Source organism: Lissotriton vulgaris, chromosome 11, assembly GCF_964263255.1.
Source record: "Lissotriton vulgaris chromosome 11, aLisVul1.2, whole genome shotgun sequence".
NCBI lineage: Eukaryota > Metazoa > Chordata > Amphibia > Caudata > Salamandridae > Lissotriton > Lissotriton vulgaris.
This window is the reverse complement of record NC_141699.1, coordinates 914,915,851-914,937,004: the sequence shown is the minus strand read 5'-3', so window position 1 is coordinate 914,937,004 and position 21,154 is coordinate 914,915,851. Positions and strand designations below refer to the sequence as shown.

At 44.2% G+C, this 21,154-nt stretch overlaps 1 protein-coding gene across 2 annotated transcripts in view; it reads right to left on the bottom strand.

The window, feature by feature from the left end:
- Positions 1-21,154, bottom strand: part of LOC147683683 (uncharacterized) — a 123,920-nt gene that overhangs the window by 44,603 nt on the left and 58,163 nt on the right. For both annotated transcript variants that reach the window (XM_086944071.1, XM_086944070.1), the window contains exon 6: positions 17,526-17,600. In XM_086944071.1, the coding sequence (XP_086800197.1) occupies positions 17,526-17,600 (75 nt within the window). The remainder of the gene's footprint in view (positions 1-17,525; positions 17,601-21,154) is intronic.

Genomic DNA, 21,154 nt, shown 5'->3' with positions numbered 1-21,154 from the left:
CCGTCGTGGCAGCTTTGCCCCTGGTGGAATGAGCCTTAGGCTTACCTCCTAAGGTCTTATTAGCCTTTTGGTAACATAATTGTATGCAGGACACAATCCACCTAGAGATGGACTGCTTAGAGGTCGCAAGACCCGTCCTGACCGAACCGTAATTGATGAACAACTGGTCAGGCCCACGAATATCTTTGGTTTTATCCAGATAAAATTTCAGCACCCTCCTAACATCCAGGGAATGGAGAGACCTCTCCGCTGGGGATGAAGGGTTCTGAAAAAACGTAGGCAAAGTTATGGTCTGGTTGACATGAAAGTCAGAAATAACCTTGGGAAGAAATTTAGGGTGAGTACGCATAACAACCTTAGCAGCATGAAACACAGTATAAGGTTCAGTACAACACAACGCCTGAATTTCACTCACCCTGCGGGCCGATGTAATGGCCACGAGGAACGCCGCCTTCCAGGACAGGTGCTGCAACGAAGCCTTATGAATAGGTTCAAAAGGCTCCTTCATCAATCTGGACAGCACCACATTCAATTCCCATGAAGGCGAAGGAAGCCTGAAGGGAGGGAATACTTTCTTCAAACCTTCCAGAAAGTCTTTGATCACAGGGATCTGGAAAAAGGAAGTCTGTGAAGGGCATTTCCTGTAGGCAGTCAATGCAGCAAGATGAACCTTAATGGAATGAACATTAAGGCCAGACTACGCCAAATGTAAAAGGTAAGGAAGGATGACATCTTCCTTACAGGTCGTAGGGTCATGGTTCTTAGACTGGCACCAGATACAAAACCTCTTCCACTTGTAAGCATATGAAGTCCGAGTGGAAGGTCTCTTAGACTCCTTCAGTATGTCCATGCAATCATCGGGCAGATTCAGATGGCCATATTGCACTATCTCAGGAGCCATGCCGCCAAACTCAAAGACGAGAGGTTGGGGTGTAATATCCGTCCCCCGAACTTCGTGAGAAGGTCCGGCCTGCACGGCAACCGAATGTGAGGAAGGAGAGACCGGTGAAGTAGGTCCGTGAACCACCACTGCCTGGGCCACTCCGGGGCAATGAGTATCATCCGAGCCCTGGACCGGGCCAGCTTGATGAGCACCGCCGGAATCAGGGGAATGGGAGGAAAGGCGTACAGAAAGCTGTTCGTCCAGTCTATCCATAACGCATTCCCCAGCGTCCCTTGCTGGAAGTACTTGGAGGCGAAGTCTCTGCACTTGCTGTTTTCGGCGGTGACGAACAAATCTACATCTGGAGTTCCCCACCGTGCGAAGACTTCTCCTAGTACTTCGTCGTTTATGACCCATTCATGGTTTTCCTGAACCAGCCTGCTCAGTGCGTCAGCCTGAACATTCTGCACACCTGGCAGATGGGTAGCAGTTATCGTCAATCCTCTGGCTAGGAGCCAGTGTCAGATCGCCTGCGCCTCCTGTGACAGAGTGCGTGATCTCGAGCCCCCCTGCTTGTTGAGGTAATACATCGTGGTGGTATTGTCCGTCTGTACAAGCAGAGAGTTGGTCTGGAAGGACGGAAGGAAGGCCTTCAGTGCCAAGTGAACAGCTCTGAGTTCCAGGAAATTTATGTGATACGTGGCCTCCATCGAAGACCACGTTCCCTGAATCTGTAGAGTCCCGGAGTGCGCTCCCCATCCCAGGAGAGACGCATCCGTCACGACAGTCTGGGTGGGAACGTCCTTGTGAAAGGGAACCCCTCTGAGGACATTCTCTGCCGAACACCACCACTCAGAGACTGAAGAGCATGCAGCGACAGTCGAATCTTGTCGTCCCAAGATCCTTTCCTCTGATCCTACTGGTCCTCCAAGCACTCCTGCAGCGGTCTCATGTGCAGCCGTGCGTGTGGCGTCAGGAAGATACGAGAGGCCATCGATCCCAGTAGAGAAGACACCGTCCTCACTGTTGTAGATGGAGTTGTCATAAGAGCCTGAGCCTTCCGAAGGAGAGTTAATCGTCGCTCTTCCGAAGGAGACACGCTTGCTGACAGCGTATTGATGGAGGCTCCCAAGTACTGTATGCATTGGACCGGAGTCGGGACAGACTTGGCCATGTTGATGTGCAGCTCCAGCTTGTTCAAGAGAACGCACGTCTTCTGGAAGTGTGCTCGCGCTTCCGAGAAGGAGGATGCCTTGATCAACCAATCGTCCAGGTACGGGTAGACAAACACCTTGTTCTTCCTCAGGTGTGCTGCTACCACCGCCATGCACTTCGAGAATGTTCTCTGCGCAGACTTCAGTCCGAATGGGAGTACTGTGTATTGATAGTGATTGGCGCCGACTTGGAACCGCAGGAACTTCCTGTGTTTGTGTGCAATGGGCACATGGAAGTAAGCATCCTGTAGGTCTATAGCACATAGCCAGTCTCCCTGTTGCAACTGAGGATAAATCTGATGCAACGACAGCATGCAAAACTTTTCCCTGCGAATCCATTTGTTTGCCTGTCGCAAGTCCAGAATGGGCCTGAACTCGTTCTTGTCCTTCTTGCGAACCAGAAAGAACCGGGAGTACAGACCTCTTCCTCTCTGAGACAGAGGTACGTCTTTTATCGCCCTTTTCCTCAACAGGATATCCGCTTCCGCCTGAAGCTCGCGCAGCCGAAACTGCGAGCTGACCGGTGGAATTGCTGGAGGAGGGCTGGTGAACCCAAGACTGTATCCATTGCAAACAATATTCAGCACCCACTTGTCCTGAGTAATTTTTCTCCACTCTGCCAGAAAAAATTGAATGCTTCCCCCTACCGGAGTGGGTAACAGATCCGGGGGAAGTAGGTTCCTAGGGACCTAGACCCAGTCTGGCCCTTGGGCGCCGGAGCCGACTGCTGGCCTCCTCCGCCCTTCTGGCGCTTTTGGAACGGCTTACGGAACTGTTGATGATGTTGCGACTGTCCCGAAGCCTGGCCACGTCCTCGGCCTTGCCCACCGAACCGCCGTTGGAAAGGGCGGTACGTCTTCTTGGTCTCTTTAGGCTTCTCCAGGCCCACAGCCGTGAGCGTCTCGGCCTCCGCCTTCATGCGGGCCATCTCATCGTCCGCATGCTTCCCGAAGAGGGTCTCGCCGGAGAATGGTAGGTTGGCCACCCTCTGCTGTGCGTCCGGTTTCAGGGACGTAAGCCGGAGCCATGCGTGGCGTCGTTGGTTGACTCCATGGCAAAATCCGTGAGCAGCCAACAGGGAAGAGTCCGCTGCCGCACTGATAATCTGGTTCGCCACCAGCATCCCTTCATTCAGTACTTCCAGGAAGTCCTCACGTTTCTCCCGAGGCAAGTGCTCTGCAAAACGCACGAGGGAGTGCCAGAGGGCGCGGTCGTATCGGCCCAACAGCGCCGTGGCACTCGCAGCTTTCATGGAGGTAGCGGAAGTTCCACAGACTTTCCTCCCCGCCGAATCCATCCACCTGGACTCCTTGTCCGGGGGAACTGTGGATGACGGGGTGGTAGCATGTTGCTTGCGGGCCGCCGTCATAATTACGGAGTCAGGAGGGGGTTCCGTTCTCAGAAAGGCCGGATCCGAATCAGGAGCCCGGTACTTTTTCAGCAACCTCGATGGAGCCGCCGTCGTCACCGCAGGGGTGAGAAAAAGGGCCATAGCCGGTTCTTCCAGGCCCGGCACCAGAGGCAGGAGAGGTCGAGACAGGTATTTTTGATGTAATGTCTCAAAAATGACTGAGGTTTTCGGAGTAGGCACCGTCAGGGATATGCCCAACTTCGCAGCGCCCCTTAAAAGAACGTCATGGAACGCCACCAGGTCATCAATTGGGGACACCCTAGTGTCCGGTGACCCCGACAAGGTAGGAGAATAGTTCCTGGTCCCAGAGGACCTTGTGTGTGAGCGAGATTCGCGCCTCCTATGGCGGCGTCTTGACCTCGTGGACGATCTGTGTCGCGACCTCTCCCTCTTCCCAGAGCGAGAGCGAGATCTGCCGGCCCGTGGCCGCTCCACCGGTTTTCTTGGCGGGGTCTTCCTTGGCTCCTCACGGGGTTTCGGTTTTGGGGTCCCCTTAGGAGGTACAGGCAAAGACGGCAGCGAAGTGGACCTCGGCGGAGGAACCTTCGGTAGCGGGGCGGGCCCATGCGGAGGGACTGGAGGTGGTGGTGGGTCGCCTGAAGGAAGTGGAGGTTTGGGTGGAGGATCCTCCTTAGGAACAGGGGGAGGAGTTGGAGTCCGAGGCCGAGATGGCGTGTACACCTCCGAGTACATCGAGCCCGGTGACCCCTTAGGCGAAGGGTGCGGAGATCCAGCCCCTTCAGCCGGTGATCGCTTCCTCTTGCGTCCTCCACTAGAAGCAGCGTGATTTCTGGGACTAGAATCCCTCTTGCGCCGTTTTGGAGAGACTGAATGACTTCCAGACGCCGACCGCTTTCTGCTCGACGCAGAGCGTCCCTTTTCTGGTGTCGAACGCCGCTTCCGCGACTCTGGCGTCGAACGCCGCCTCCGCGACGTCGACCTCCTCTTTCCCGACGTCGAACGCCGACCCCTCGACGTCGACCTCTTCCTCCGCGACATCGTACGCCGCCTCCGCGACGTCGAGCGCTCCGTCTTCGACGACGAACGTCGCCGTCTCTGTCGTGATGCTCTCGACGTCGAGGAGCCCCTCGACGTCGACCGGTGCTTCGACGGCGATCGACGGTGTCGCCTCGACGGCGAGCGTCGATGCTTGTCACTTCGCCTTCGGCGTCGATAGGAAGACCTTGACGTCGACGAAGACGATGACGTCGACGGTGGCTTCGACGGCGACTTCTCCATGATCTTCGACGTCGAGCCGTCACGTCGTCTCGACCCGGAGCCCCGGGGAGAAGGGGAGCACACCGCCGTCATCCCTCTCGACGTCGTCGTCGATGCAATCGACGTCGACGGAGACCGGGACCGTTTGCTGGGCTTCCTGCCCCTGGGGAGCCCCCCAGAGGCCTCAGCAGAGGCAGAGGGAACCTTCCCAGACTGCCCAGACCCAACTGCAGCCTGCAGACGCCTCTCCTCCAGGCCAGAAAGCCTGATCTTCATCCTGTCCCTCAGAGTCCGAGCAGTAAACTGCTGGCAGATGATACGGTCCTCAGGGACATGATCCTCAGGGAGGCAGACGATGCAGACATTATGGGGATCACTCTTGGCCTTCTTCCTCCCACATGCTGGGCACTTATCAAAAAGGCCAGGCATTTTAGAGCCCTAAAACGCCTGAAACAGCACACAAAAAGAGAAAGAAAACACCAAGAAAGACAACTGAAACACTTTTAGAACACAAAAGTGCCAAAAAATCCAATAAACCCTTGAAACAAGGGAGAGCTCAATGCTAGGGTCCTGTAAGCAGGAGCCGGAAAAAAGAACTGAAAGTAGAGGGACCTGCTATGCATTCTGGGAGAAGTTCTGGAAAGTTCTCTTAAAGGCACAGTATCCTATTTCAGCCACATAATGGCAGCCTATGTGGCTTGTCTGTCCCTACCTTCCTCTCTATCATTCCAGTGTCTTTTGCTGGGGGAGGCAAGTTTCTCTATGGTGGAAACTGGGCAGGCTGTATTATGTGTGGTGTTTTTGTGGTGGAATTTCTAGTTGAAGTACTGGACAGTGTAGCCTGTGGATATAGGCTGCATTATTTGTCTTTAAATTCTCTCTTAAGTGTCTTTGCAGTTTCTGCATTATTTTGACACCTTAAGAGATTATTTTTGATTGCCGGGGTCCACGCACATGGGCGGGACTATTCACTAGATTATGACTATACACAGAGATCCCCTACTACAGAAGTGAGGATACACAGTTATTGCTGTTCTTTTACTCACCAATTAGAAAATAAAAAATTACAGAATGAAATAAGAAATATACCCTCGCAGGTTACCCATTCCAGATTAAGGAACAACATAAATTCTGTTACAAATAACAAGACAGTTCCATACGTTCATTGAGCCCATTTGGACTCTGGGTACACAATTTATGAATCCAAAAATTCTCTCGGTGCAGCATGAAGTTGGTATTGTCCCTTCCTTCGGTTTTTGCCACCGTCTCCAGTATCATGTATTTTAATTGGGAGATGTTATGTTGTGCCTCCAGAAAATGTGTGGCTACTGATGATTTGGTGTTTTTCATGCCGATATTGGATTTATGTTCTGTTAACCTTGTCTTTACACTTCTTTCCGTTTTACCAATATATAGTTTTCCGCATGGACATTTCAGCGCGTAGATTACATTTTTGGTTTCGCGTATCGCATTAACTCTCACTTTGATTTCATGTCCTTTCATGGGGTGATTTACTATATTGTCTTTGATGATACTGTTGCAATTCCCACAGTTTAGACAGGGTTTCGTGCCCTTGTAGGTTCTGATTGCAGGTTGACGTTGTTTCAGGATTTCTCCCAAGTTTTGGGCTCTTGTATAAGCAAATTGCGGTATTTGGTCAAAAGATTTTCGGAAATCTGGTTCAAGCTTAAGCATCTGCCAGTGTTTGATGATGATTTCCTTGAAATTGTGACTCTGTGTCGAATATTTAGATACCGCTACTATCCGAGCTTCTTCATTTTTCGTGGTTGGTTTCAGAAGTTCCTTTCTTTCAGTGGCTTTAACCCTTCTTGTTACATTCTCTAGAACTTCTTTGGGATAACCTCTGTTCAAGAACCTTGTTGACATTTCCTCTAGTGTTGCGTCCACTTTCGTACTATCAGAGGTGATTTTTTTGACTCTTGTCATCTGTGAGTACAGTCGATGCTTTTTAAGGCTGGGTTGATGGAAACTTACGAAATGCAACATGTTATTCCTGTCTGTCTCTTTTCGATAAATGCTGGTTTCAAATCCTTTATCTGTGATAGTTATTCTGACATCCAGAAAGGTAACTGTGGTGTCTGAGATATCCCATGTGAGTTGTATCCGGCTGTCTGTGTTATTGAATTCACATAGGGCTGAATGTAACAAGTCTTTTGAGGATTTTCAGATGATGAATATATCATCAATGTATTGCACGATGAATTTGATATTGTTTTTCCATACTGCTTTGTAGAAGATTTTGGTTTCTTTGTAGTCCTGCATAAAGATGTTAGCGTATACCGGCGCCGCCGGATTTCCCATGGCTGTTCCTGTGAGTTCAACTTGAACCTTGACTTACAAACATTTCTGATGGAGCTCATGACATTTACTTTGTATCAAAGTTATTCCAAATAGAAAGACCTATGGTACCAACAACTCACAGGAACAGCCATGGGAAAACCGGCGGCGCCGGTATACGCTAACATCTTTATGCAGGACTACGAAGAAACCAATATCTTCTCCAAAGCAGTATAGAAAAACAATATCAAATTCATTGTGCGATACATTGATGATATATTCATCATCTGGAAATCCTCAAAAGACTTGTTACATTCAGCCCTATATGAATTCAATAACACAGACAGCCGGATACAACTCACATGGGATATCTCAGACACCACAGTTACCTTTCTGGATGTCAGAATAACTATCACAGATAAAGGATTTGAAACCAGCATTTATCGAAAAGAGACAGACAGGAATAACATGTTGCATTTCTTAAATTTCCATCAACCCAGCCTTAAAAAGCATCTACCGTACTCACAGATGACAAGAGTCAAAAGAATCACCTCTGATAGTACGAAAGTGGACGCAACACTAGAGGAAATGTCAACAAGGTTCTTGAACAGAGGTTATCTCAAAGAAGTTCTAGAGAATGTAAAAACAAGGGTTAAAGCCACTGAAAGAAAGGAACTTCTGAAACCAACCACGAAAAATGAAGAAGCTCGGATAGTAGCGGTATCTAAATATTCGACACAGAGTCACAATTTCAAGAAAATCATCATCAAACACTGGCAGATGCTTAAGCTTGAACCAGATTTCCGAAAATCTTTCGACCAAATACCGCAATTTGCTTATACAAGAGCCCAAAACTTGGGAGAAATCCTGAAACAACGCCAACCTGCAATCAGAACCGACAAGGGCACGAAACCCTGTCTAAACTGTGGGAATTGCAACAGTATCATCAAAGGCAATATAATAAATAACTCCATGAAAAGACATGAAATCAAAGTGAGAGTTAATGCGACATGCGAAACCAAAAATGTAATCTACGCGCTGAAATGTCCATGCAGAAAACTATATATTGGTAAAACGGAAAGAAGTGTAAAGACAAGGTTAACAGAACATAAATCCAATATCCGCATGAAAAACACCAAATCATCAGTAGCCACACATTTTCTGGAGGCGCAACATAACATCTCCCAATTAAAATACATGATACTGGAGATGGTGGCAAAAACCGAAGGAAGGGACAATACCAAATTCATGCTGCAACGAGAGAATTTTTGGATTCATAAATTGTGTACCCAGACCCAGAGTCCAAATGGGCTCAATGAACGTATGGAACTGTCTTGTTATTTGTAACAGAATTTATGTTGTTCCTTAATCTGGAATGGGTAACCAGCGAGGGTATATTTCTTATTTCATTCTGTCATTTTTTATTTTCTAATTGGCGAGTAAAAAAACAGCAATAACTGTGTATCCTCACATCACCCACACTCTTCTCTCTCCACGGAGACAGCACATCAGGCTGGTGATCGCTTTAGGCACCATGCCACGAGGGGGTTCGACCCCCCGAATACCGTTTTTCATTTTTCACAACGCTAATTTAATCTTTTGTTCTTTGTTTTTGCACCTAACAGTAGGACTGATAAAACCGGTTGGGACACGCCTCTAATACTAGATTGGAAACACGGTCTTTGAGTAGGCAGTATTTTGTCGAGTTTCATAGTCACGTGATCGGAGCATTAACCTATGGTGGAGGTTGTCGGTTGTTTATATGGGGAACGGCATAAACAGAAGGGCGTTGGAAGTTTGGCGGGAAGAAGGCGACTAAGACGCTGCTACATCGCAGCTAAGGTTAGTTTCACCACTATTGAGAGAGCTCAGAGTTAGCGTTGCGCTTGGAAGATAGGATTCCATATCTAACTAGGAATCTTACAGGGCACATTGTTTTTTTCTTTTTAGCGTTCTTAACATGGATTAAGATCTGTACATGAGCTAAGCACAGGCACAAGCGCAACACGTAAGTGCTTGTCATTGAGACAAAACTCGGTTTGTGTTGACACGGGCGTATAAGGTTTTCTTTTGGTGATATCGGTAACACACACACAGGTTTAGTTTCTCATTCCTGGTGTCGTATTGGACTCTGTTTTGTTTTCACTGGAGGCATACACAGTACATTTACACATGGTTTTCATCTTTTGTTTGTAGCGTTGATTCCCTGACGAAGGGCGGGATAAACACGCCCGAAATGCATTGGATTTAAATCACAATTGTGTCGCTGATATGAATATGATAAACTGATTACAAATATCATAATGACAAATGTATCAAAAGGATAAATGAAAGAAGAATAACAATAATAAAAGAAAGCATACAACAATAAGAATAAGTGTTTGGAATCTCTTTGTGTACATAGAGGAGAAAAGGTGTGCCCAAAGGGATGTCTTTAGTGTCCCACTAAAGACACTAGTTGTGATTCATGTCATGAATGATGTAATATATGACATCATCAGCAGTGGATTGCAGGTGCGCGAAATATAGTTAGTACAACTTACTATATAGGAGCAGTTTCAATGGTTTTGTATGAGCGAATTGTCCAGCTAACTATAACACCCCTTAAACATATAGTTTTTTGAGTGAATATATATATATATATATATATATATATATATATATATATATATATATATATATATATATATATATATATATATATATATATATATATTACCTACTGGCGGTCGCCAGCAGTAGGTAGTTATAGTTAGGATTGTTTTCCATAGGAAATCCGCAACATTCTATTGGGAATATAAAAGGTTAGAATGGTTTTTAGATGTCAATCTAATTGGGCGCACTGCCTGTATGGTAGCACTATTAACGGTGATAGGTGGTGCAACTAGGTGAGTGGACAACCATATAACCACTCAATGGAGAAGTCAGCAAGCTGAACTAATCCTAAAGCAAATAAAGAGACGTACCCAATGCACACACTCGGTAAGATTAAAGACGTTGGTCAATATATAAATACTTCCAAAATTTCATATAAATGCAGATGAACAACAATACAGCACAATGATATCAAACAGATAGTGAGAACAAGTAAAATATGATGACAAGAAAACGTCTTGATGTTCTTGTTTAATATATCAAAGCTTGACAACAACCAGCCGACACGTGTTTCCGGGTCGGAAGTATCACCGGAAGAGCGACCTATTGGTTCAAGCACAACCACTCAGAGCCCTGAAGGTTCACGAGATGCGATGAAACACGTGTCGGCTGGTTGTTGTCAAGCGTTGATATATTAAACAAGGACATCAAGACGTTTTCTTGTCATCATATTTTACTTGTTCTCACTATCTGTTTGATATCATTGTGCTGTATTGTTGTTGCTCTGCACTTATATGTAATTTTGGAAGTATTTATACATTGACCAACGTCTTTAATCTTACCGAGTGTGTGCATTGGGTACGTCTCTTTATTCTATTGGGAATAACTTTGGCGGCGGTTGAGAGATCTGCCTGTAATTTTCCTTAAATTTGCCTCACTGCGCTCCGCTCCTTCCCTGAAAGTTTGGGGGGGATTTGTCAAGCAGGGGCCGAGATAAAAGGGGGGGTCCCAAAACGTGTTTTCCCCATGTTAATTTCCAAAGGGCGGTTGGACTCACTTTTAGCCCGAACGGCTGAATGGATTTTCACAAAACTTATCAAAATTGTACGGACTGGTGGCCCGGTGTGCCTTTGCTATGTCTCAAGATATGTGCTCCAGTGGATTTTGAGTAATTTAGGTTCAAAAAAATATATATATCTATAAGCGCGCGAGTTCGCGATCGGAAAGCAGATTGACTCTCGGGTGTCTGTCAACATTCCAAACAGTCCGGAGCGGCCGCCATCTTGTGTCTCGGTAGGATCGAGACACAAGAGGTGGCAAAATCAAAGGGGGAAATGACCAAAAGGGGGTAGGGTAGACCCCCCCTGACACCCTAGGTTTGATGTGGGCGCCATAAAAGGGCCCGCGAGACAAAAAAATATATATATATTTTTTTCGATTTGCGCGGGGGGCGCCCGGTACGCGCACCGCGGAGCGTACCAAGGAGCGTACCATGGGGAAAAAAGAATGACAGTTTTTAAAAAATGTAGCATTTTTTTTATAAATTGAGGTAGTTCTAAAAAGAACTGTTTTTTTAATTCTTTTTGTTGTTTTATATTTTTTTTATTTTTTTTGGAACATTTTTTTTTGGGGCTTTTATGAACAATTTTATATTTTTTTGTAATTTTTATGGGGTCAAACAAAAAACAGGGAATTGTAAACAGCTCAACTGGAGCACAAAAAAAAAAAAACAGGAAAAAATTAAGGTTTGTTTTTGCACTTGTGGTTGTCTCCAGCACGGTTAATCAGTTTAATACTTTGCTCTCCATAGCAAATTGTAGTCCCGCAAAATTTACAAACTATTTTAAAATCTCCAAACTGGGGTTGGATATTTGGGACCATCTCCCTTGTCTCTGGACCCGATGGAGTGGGTTGTTTACTTTGGGAGGTGCTGGGAGAAGATTGGGGAGGGTTTCTGGTCAGTTCTCTGACCTCTGCCGCAGCATAGTTGTTTGGGTGCCGGCGTTGCATGTGGCGAATCATAGTATTGTTGCCAAAAGAATACTTTTTGGCAGGGTTCCCCCTGGAAACTTCAGTGCCACAGATCAGACATGTAACTTTTGGAGCATTAACTTTCTTTAGGCCCCTTGGGATTTTAAAAAACTCCCAGACAATGTGCTCCTTTGGCTTATATGGGGTATTATCTTCAGGCAGGAACCGCCTCTCCTCCTCCTCCTCTTCTTCTTCTCCACCACTGTGGTGTTGTGGTGGTCCTTGTGGTGGAGGTGGTGGTGGTCGAGATGCTCCTGCTGCTGCTGCTACTGTAGCCATTTCTCATTACAAATAGGTCTTCCTCAGTCAAAGTACAAAGTGAGAATGAGGAAAAAAGGTGGGGGCTTTCATCATTTGGGAAAAAAAACTGTTTTGAACCAATGAAAAGTGTGATTTTCAGGTCACATGACCCGACGCGCTTACGCTACGCGCCCCGGGGCGCTTACGTAGCGCGATTGTATGCGCTCGGGTGCGCTTACGCCGTGCGTATCACGCGGACGCGGCTACGCGATACGTCACAATGTTTTTGTTCGCGGCAATAGCGCAAACGGGACGCTCACCGGTACGCGCACCGGGGCACGCCGCAAGACTGCGCTTTCCGGTGCGCACACCAGTACGCGCACCGGGGAGCGCTGCAGGGCAAAAAAAATAAAAATAAATAAATGAAGAATATACATAAAAAAATAGTATTACATAAATATACAATATAGGATTCTTTATAAAAAATATTATATTTGATAGCAATAGACATTTGCTATTAAAAAACCTATTAAATTCACTGAAAAAAACCATAGGTTTCACACCAGTTATACTTAGCTGGAAATTTTACTGACATAAAACCATTGAAATTCCCAAGTTATAGTTAGTTGGACTCACTATAACTTGCGCTCCTGCAATGCACTACTGATGACGTTACATATTACATCACTCATGACATGGTCAGTGACATCACTCATGACATCACTGATGACACCATCCTTGTGACAGAGTGACAGACCTCCTTTCAGTGTAATGTAACCCTTGAAACACATATTCAAAAATATAAACTAAAATTTTCAAAAAAATAGATACCCATACCAGTTACAAAAACCAATTCAGTAATACCACCATCTACATACACATCCACTCATTCACCAACAGTTCTATATAGTCACTCATACATATATTCACTCATCATATGTAGTGAAACACCTATACATCCTGTTACACACCGACAGTCATCCAAAAGTTACTCACACACATAATCACACATGCAAATAAACTATTGAACATCCATTTATTTGCATATACAGCTATACACACACAGTACCACCTTACTTCTAAAGAAACTTACACATACTTACTCTCTTAAACAATCACTTATAGAAACACATACTTATTTAAACAAGAACTCTTTCAATCTCTCACTCTCACATATACTCACTTATATACATAAATACTCACATATAAAAGATTAAAACATATGTAGTTACTGATAAAGACACTAGTGAGACAGTCATTCACTCACTAACACACACATATACACACTCATCCACCCATACAGTCCTGCACATATGCTGTCTTCAAAACACATACAAACAGTGAGTCAGTCATTGATGCATCTATGTGCTAAGTAACACCCCCACCAAACCATACAGACACTCATACTGATACTAAAAAAACATCTAATAACCCATATACACACACATGTAGCTACTCACCAACCCATGCAGCCACTTATACACAAAGTGAAACACTGAAACAAACATTTACATATTTAAACAATACTCGCTAATATATGTATTCACTAAAATACACTTAAAAACCAGTTAACCAATCAATTAAAAAACAAACATCCATTAAGACACTTATTTAAACATTTATTCTTCCATCGACCTTTACATATACATATATAAAACATATTTATTTTTCAGAAAGACACACATTCACTGGATGGCGTCATCAGTGATGTCATGAGTGATGTCACTGACCATGTCATGAGTGATGTAATATGTGACGTCATCAGCAGTGCATTGCAGGCGCGCAAGTTATAGTGAGTCCAAGTAACTATAACGTGGGAATTTCAATGGTTTGATGTCAGTAAAATTTCCAGCTAACTATAACTGGTGTCAAACCTATGGTTTTTTCCAGTGAATATATATATATATATATATATATATATATATATATATATATATATATATATATATATATATATATATATATATATATATCATGTGATCAAGACTGTCGTTGGGCACACAGCTTCTTGTGCACTGCTGGTGGGGCGATGAGGTCCTCTTGTGTCCTGCGGACATCAGGACACAAGTGGACTTTATCCTCCGAGCAGCAGTGCTCCCTCTCCCTGTCCACTCACTCGACCGCACTTCACACTGTCCACGTGTGACTGCCTGTCTCCCTGTCCAATCACTCTACCGCACTTCACACTGTCCATGTGTGCCTGCCCGTCTCCCTGTCCACTCACTCTACCGCACACCACCCTGTCCACGAGTGCCTGCCCTGTCTCGGTATGTCTACCCTCCGTCTGCATGTCCACTTATTGTCTGCCTATCTTCCTATCCGCTCGCTGTCCATCTTCTCGTCTACTTACGGCCTATCCATTTACTGAATATCCGACATCCTGCCTGTCCAGCTTACTGCCCAGCTTACTGCCCCCTCTCAGTTCTTCCATCTCCCTGTCCGTGTACCACCTGCCCAACCTCCCGTCTGCTCACCTTCTTGGAGTCCACTTACAACCAGTCCACTTACTCTCTGTCCACCATCCTTCTCACTTACTGCCTGTCTAGCTTCCTGCCCTTTTAAGGTCTGTCCATCTTCCTGTCCACGCGCTGCCTATCCATCTTCCTATCTGCTGATTGTCCATCTTTGCGTCTACTTACAACCTGCCCACCCTTTTGGGGTCCACTTACAACCTGTCCACATCATCCTTTCCACATACTGCCTGTAGAGCTTCCTGCCCCATTAAGATCTGTTCATCTTCTTGTCCACGCGCTGCCTGTCCATCTACCTACCAGCTTCCTTTCTCTCAGTGCATCCCTGGCTCTCTCGGTCCGCTCACCTTCCCCCGGACATCAACTCTCCCTGAGCTGTACATCTTTTCCCAGCCCAAGCCCCCAACTCTTTGAACTCCTACGTTGTTTCTTCTTTCTGGAACTTTTCTTCTCAGCCCTCTCTCGTTATTCTTTTCTCCGTATTTACCTCTCCCACTCCCTCTCTCTCTCTCTCTCTCTTCTCCTCTTTCTCTTTCTCTTCCTCTCTCTCTTTCTCTCTCTCTCTCTCTCTCTCTCCCTCTTTCAAACCTCTCTCTCTCCCTCTTTCACTCACTCAGTCCCTCCCTCTCTCTCTCTCCTTCCTCTCTCTCTCTCCCTCTTTCAACCCTCTCTCCTTCTCGCTCTCCCTCCTTCTTCCTCTTTCTCTCGCTCTCCATCTCTTCCTCTTTATTTCACTCCCTCCCTCTCTCTCTTTCCACCTCCCTCTCTCTCTCCCTCTTTCACTCACTCCCTTCCTCTCTCTCTCTCCTTCCTCTTTCTCTCTCCCTCTCTTCCTCTTTCAACCCTCTCTCTTTCTCGCTCTCCCTCCTTCTTCCTCTTTCTCTCCATCCCTTTCTCTCTCAATCTCTCTTTCACTGTATCTCCCTGCCCCCTCTATTGTTCACCATTTCGTTCCCACCCTCCATGCCTCTGTTCATGACCAACTCTCGTTCTCAGCCTCTCTGTTTTTCTGTCACTCTCTCTTTCTCACACTCTGTCTCCATGCGCTCCTCTCGTACTCTCCTCATCTGTCTCACTGTCCATCAGTCCCTGTAAAGTTCTTCCTGTCTTTCCTTGTCTCACTGCTTCTTCTCTTTGTCTCTATCTTTCGATTGCCCTTTATGTCCTGTCATTCTCATTCTGTTTCTCTCTAGATCTTGCCTCTCGTTCTGTCAGGTTCTCTGTTTCTGTCTTTTGAAGCAGTTGTCACTCTATCTCTGCATGTCTGTCTGTCTGTCTTTTTCATGTCATCTCTCACCGTGCCCTCTGTCTAAGCACATCTCTGTATGCCTACGTTTCTGACTAATCATCAGCTTTCTGCCCCCTTGTCCTCCAGGCCCAGTTCTCTCACTATGCTCATTTACCTCACTCTTTTTCCTTCTCTCTCTCTTTCTCTTTCTTATTCTTTCTCTTTCTCTGGCTCTCTCTCTTCTGTCTCTGTTCTATCTCTCTTTTTATCTCTCTCTTTCTCTCTCGTTCTCTCTCACTCCCACTTTCTTTCTCTCTTTCTCGCTTTTTCTCTCTCACTCACTTTCACTCCCTCCCTCCCTTGCTCTCTTTTTTCTTTTCCCCGAACTTTACCTAACTTCCACTCCTTGGATTCCCTTCTCCATTCCACATCTGGCTCCGTTTATACCTGCCAGGAATGCACAAAGGATACTTGACAGGAGTAATTTGTTTTACTTCTACACGTGTCAGAGTTGCGTGCGTACACGTATGCAGTAGTAAACCCGTGCAAGGAGTGGGCGCACCAAGGTGCGGTTTGTTTTGAGAGTTTGTGAACGCCTCAGATAATCCCCTCCAATCCTATCCACCCAGGAAATCATTAGGGATTTACTCCATAAAAGAGCTGAAGTAAGTTCCCTTCTATGTTGAGAAGGGGAATGGAACACCCACAAGTTTTGTGGGGGTGTTTCAGAAGGAATTTGCCGATAGAAAAACAAAATGTATTTGAAAACCAGGCTTCAAAGCAGATGTTTATCCTTCTTAAAGCTGTGCAGAGGGGACAGAGCAGATGATACTTACATGGTGTTCCCAGTGGTAGAAGTGGAAAGCTGCAATGGGCCCGTTTACCAGATGTTCTACAGTAACTGTTTGTTAGCTCTCAAAAGTCATATAATGACTACAACCTTGTAGGTCGGTGGATGTAAATGTATGACCTTTCTTTGTGAATCAGCACCCCACATGTTTTCCTTTCCTTTTCTCCATTGTGCTCCCATTTACATACCTTTCCCCCCTCCATCTTACCCACCCGGCCATCTTTCTCTACCCTTGTCTTTCTTAATGTTCCTCCCTTCTTTCTCTGTCCATTTCACTTTCCACATTTGCCTTTCTTCCTGTTCTTCTGTTTCCTTGTGTTCATTTATCTGCCTCTGCCCACCTCGTCCTGCCCTCTTCATCCTCTACACCAGGGCTTTAAGTGGGATGAAAAAACTGGGGAGTCTCTTAAAGGGGCGTGGTCAATGTAATTAAGGGCGTGGCTTAAAAACATGTAAGCTCAAAATCTGTGTTAAGCACAGTGTGCTGCCCGACTTGTATTTTGTTGTTTTTTCGTCATTGCATCCAGATATATGATAAAACAAGTCACATCATACCTACAAGTCAGGACTGTTGGCTGTGCCAATGGTTGTTAGTTGCATAAGATAAATAAGCCGCAACTATGGCTTGTAAATAATATTGATCAAGGATTGGCTTAGCCAAGAGGTCTCGCCTTTGGGGCCATATAAGTGTTTAACCATGCAACAGTTAATGTTGTTGCACCAAGGATATTGTGCTACATAACTAAATACTTATAAAGTCCCAAAAGCGAGACCTATTGGCTATGCCAATGCTTGTTTATTTTTTGACAAAAGGAGGAGCAGCCGCCCCTGCCCCCACACCCACCCCCAGACTCCATGTTTGTCGATAAATCGTGCTTGTTATGCTTGCTACAAAAGGTCATACCAAACTTTTACGTCTCACCACATTCAAAGATAAACAGCTGCCACTGCATTCCGCGCATTGTTTTTTTTGTATTTCTATCTGACAGCAATTACACACACTCCGAAACAAAGGCAGACATGTAATTTCTCAGAGCTCAGTAGAGATTGGGCAATATCCAACACAATAAATGTGACAGGACTTACCCGAGTTAGCATTGGTGCTTCTTTCTTCCAAGTCCATACCAAGATGATCAATAACAATTGTAGCTGGATTATCTCCTTCCCTCAATACAAATTTCAGTGTTGGGAAAAGAAAATGAGGAATGACAAGTCAGCAACAGACATGGGTTTAAATGAATTGAGAATTCCCCAACTACAAAAATGCAATCTAAAATCATAGATATTTTCCGAAGAGAATAGAAGGGATCAGAACATTGTAATGATGAGGCTTTTTGTCTTTCAGTGACCAAAGATGCCAATAGATTATTGTGAGCAACTGGAATTATAGATAGGGAAGGACCAATAAATGAGCTACCACAAATTTATATAACATAGACCCACCAAGAAGAAAAGCTAGGTTTAAATGATACATCCTCTTACTCAATGATTTAGAATATTAATACTGAACACAATACTGCACCAGTTAATTTTCTTGGATATCCTCAAGCCAAGTTACACAAACACCAGGCCTTTGATTAAAAAGGAAGCTTATATCTGCACCACTAAATAGCACTTGTGAATTATTTTACTGCTGAGTCATTGTGAATTACTAACAAAGCATGTCTCACTTCCACAAAATATGCATCTAGGCATTGTTGGCTCCAAGGCAGCTTTATAGGTGGTTAAGCTAATGCTATAAGTAGACTAGTATCTTCTAGCCCTGCTCTCCAGTACTTCATATTTTCTGTTTAATTTTTCTGAACAAGTATGAATATTTATCTTGCTTTAATTTCTCATTGTGTTCTAACGCTATAACACATGACTCTGCTCCAGTACAGATCTCAGTGGGACAAGTCAATTCCTCATGAATTAAATCTGCTTTACCTATTAAGTGCCTCCAGTTTAGACCCTTGCTGAGCATGCAGATTTAAACTAATGCCGTTACATCTTTCAAAACAATCTTCTGTACTGTTTTAGTCCTTGAAGATTCTGAGACAGTGTCATGAGCTACATGACATGCATTATCCCTTTGAGTCCGGTCTGCTTCTCTGACACCTTAAGTGCCCTCCTTGTATTTCCTTATCTCCTATGGCTTGGTACTGTCAAGTAAGCCAGAGGAAAATACTAAAACCTAGAACTCTTAATTATATTTAGCAGTGTTGCAACGTTGTCTGCTTTTGATGCTTGTGTTTGTGTTTAGGAGACAAAATCAGACTCAGTGTATACTTTTAACCACTACTGGAGAAAGAGAGAAAGTGAAACCAGTTGTACTCTCCCACTACTAAATATTTTCATTTGCACAGGCAACTGATTAAACAGGGTTTTTTCAAAAATTATATCCAGTTCCCTCTTTGTAACAAGATGTCAGGTGTACTCTCTGCTTGATTTTTTAACTTCTAAAGGGTATCCAAAGATTTTGGAGTAGACGCCTCACTCACCTATCTAGCTATGCTTCTATATTGGTGCCTATCCACACCATGGACAGATGAAACTACCGGAGCGGACTGAACCCTAGTTGGAAATGGGAGTTCTCAGATAAAGAAAAACTGGATATGCAGGGACCCAGAAATGTGATATGTTAAAAATACCTCAAGGTATACCCTAAGTCTTTTATTAAATGGGTACCTGGGGTATAGATAAAACCATGAATATTGAAGGTTATATTGAAGGACAATTGTTCAATTGTACCCTTGTTCTTCTTCCAACATGTTTTGGCCCTCGCCAAGAGCCCAACCGGGTCTGGGGCCTTCGTCAGGGCTGTCTCATCAATGTTTCTTCCTCTTATTGTGCAGGTACTACATGCAAAAGTGTGAGGCCTAATGCTCTCACCTGTCTTTTTTTCTAGATTCTATTTTCAGAGGATTTTCTGTAGTATAGATAAAACAAGAAAAAACAAGAAAAGGGAGAGTAGATTTAGTTTTGTCATCTATCCTGACTGTATTGCTAGTATCCAAACTTTTGAGTATCAAGGACCATGTGTGTGCTATACACAAATATCATTTAGGCATTACCTCTAGTGTCTATGCGATATTTAATTTCCTGATAGAATCGGGTCTTATTTATTTTATGATCTCATAATCGTCCCAAAGTGCCCAACCGTTGCTGGACATGCTTACATGTCCAAAGAGCCAGTTCGGGATATAGTGTTTGTTTCTATGTAGTGAACAAAGTTCTAGGTCCAAATTTTTACATATATATTTGTGACAGTGAATGTGAAGTTCTCTTTGTCCTCTACAACTCATGTCATTCATACCAGTCCTTTTTATGCTTAACCCTCGAGGGTGTCTCTTTGAGGGTTATGTGGTACGTAGAGGATGGTGCCCTCTTGGAGTCCCATACTTTTGGGAAGAAGATGGGGGTAGCGAAGTATAAGTATGGTAAATAATTTGTTTGTGACAGAATGTATACATATTTTTTATATATATATATATATATATATATATATATATATATATATATATATATATATATATATATATATATATATATATATATATATTGTCTTAGCTTCTTGTGGATGGAGATGAATGTTGTCATATTAATGCCATATTCATTGAAACCACCTTTCTATTTTATGAACTTTTTAACACGTACACTTGTTGCATTAAACCCTTAAATGTACATAAGAGTTCTTGATGTTGTGCCTTTAGTAATGTGCCCTTTACTATTTTAAGTTTTGCAAGGTCTCCTCTTTAGCTAACAAGGTGGTTATAAGGTGAAACTACACTGTATTTTAAAAATATTCTTGTATCAGATATATAGAGAATGTTCAAAATGCCTCCTATTATTTGTACTACCAGATTCTACACATCCCCAAGAACAATATGCGTCTTGACTTTCAGGATACTTTATTAGTTGAACCCAAATTTACATGAGCGAAAGTTACCATCACACACCCTTATATTATGTTAACCTGATACCGGACATGACTCAAAAAGAGCTCAGAATATTATTATTGTTCAATTCATTAATTTGCTGTGACACTTGATTTCTTGAAAGTTCAACCTGCTCAATAAAACAGCTGAAGGAAATGTCCTCCAGAGACCTCTCTGTGGTTTGATGCTATGATTTTGTTTGACAAACCACACTGGACTGTTGAAGCTAAAGAGTCTGTTGGAAAGAGTTGTTCCTTCTGGAATAAAGCATTCTGCCTAAACTTACGCGGCCATTCTATGCAACAGGATGTCCCACGGACATCCATTGGTTGTTCAACACAAGAGCTGACATGTAACCCATGGTAACTCAGGAGAGATAACACACTGTACACAATAAAACTAAGCATTTTACCTATTTGAGGGGGGATAGATTGCTCCTATTAGAACAGAACGAAGATTGATAAGGCTGGTCCATATCTGAAGTAGCATAGTGGGCAAAATAAGACGGTGGACTGGCATGAGTGGCTGAAGCTAATTCAAACAGTCCACAATTCACTTTTTATTTTTACATTGGAAGTCTGAAGTTTGATGGGTACGGTAAGACGTGGCTTACACATTCACTTTGCTATTACACTCAAACCTCGCTGATTAGGGATGTATAGGATTGTTTATGACACAATATAGAGGGAAGCAGTTGTGGCAGTTAAGGTTAAACAAGTAATTTTAGAGCAGGAAAAAGTCTGATTTATGTATAGATGATCTATGGAGAGTTTTAGTGTGCCACGAATAATGCACTGT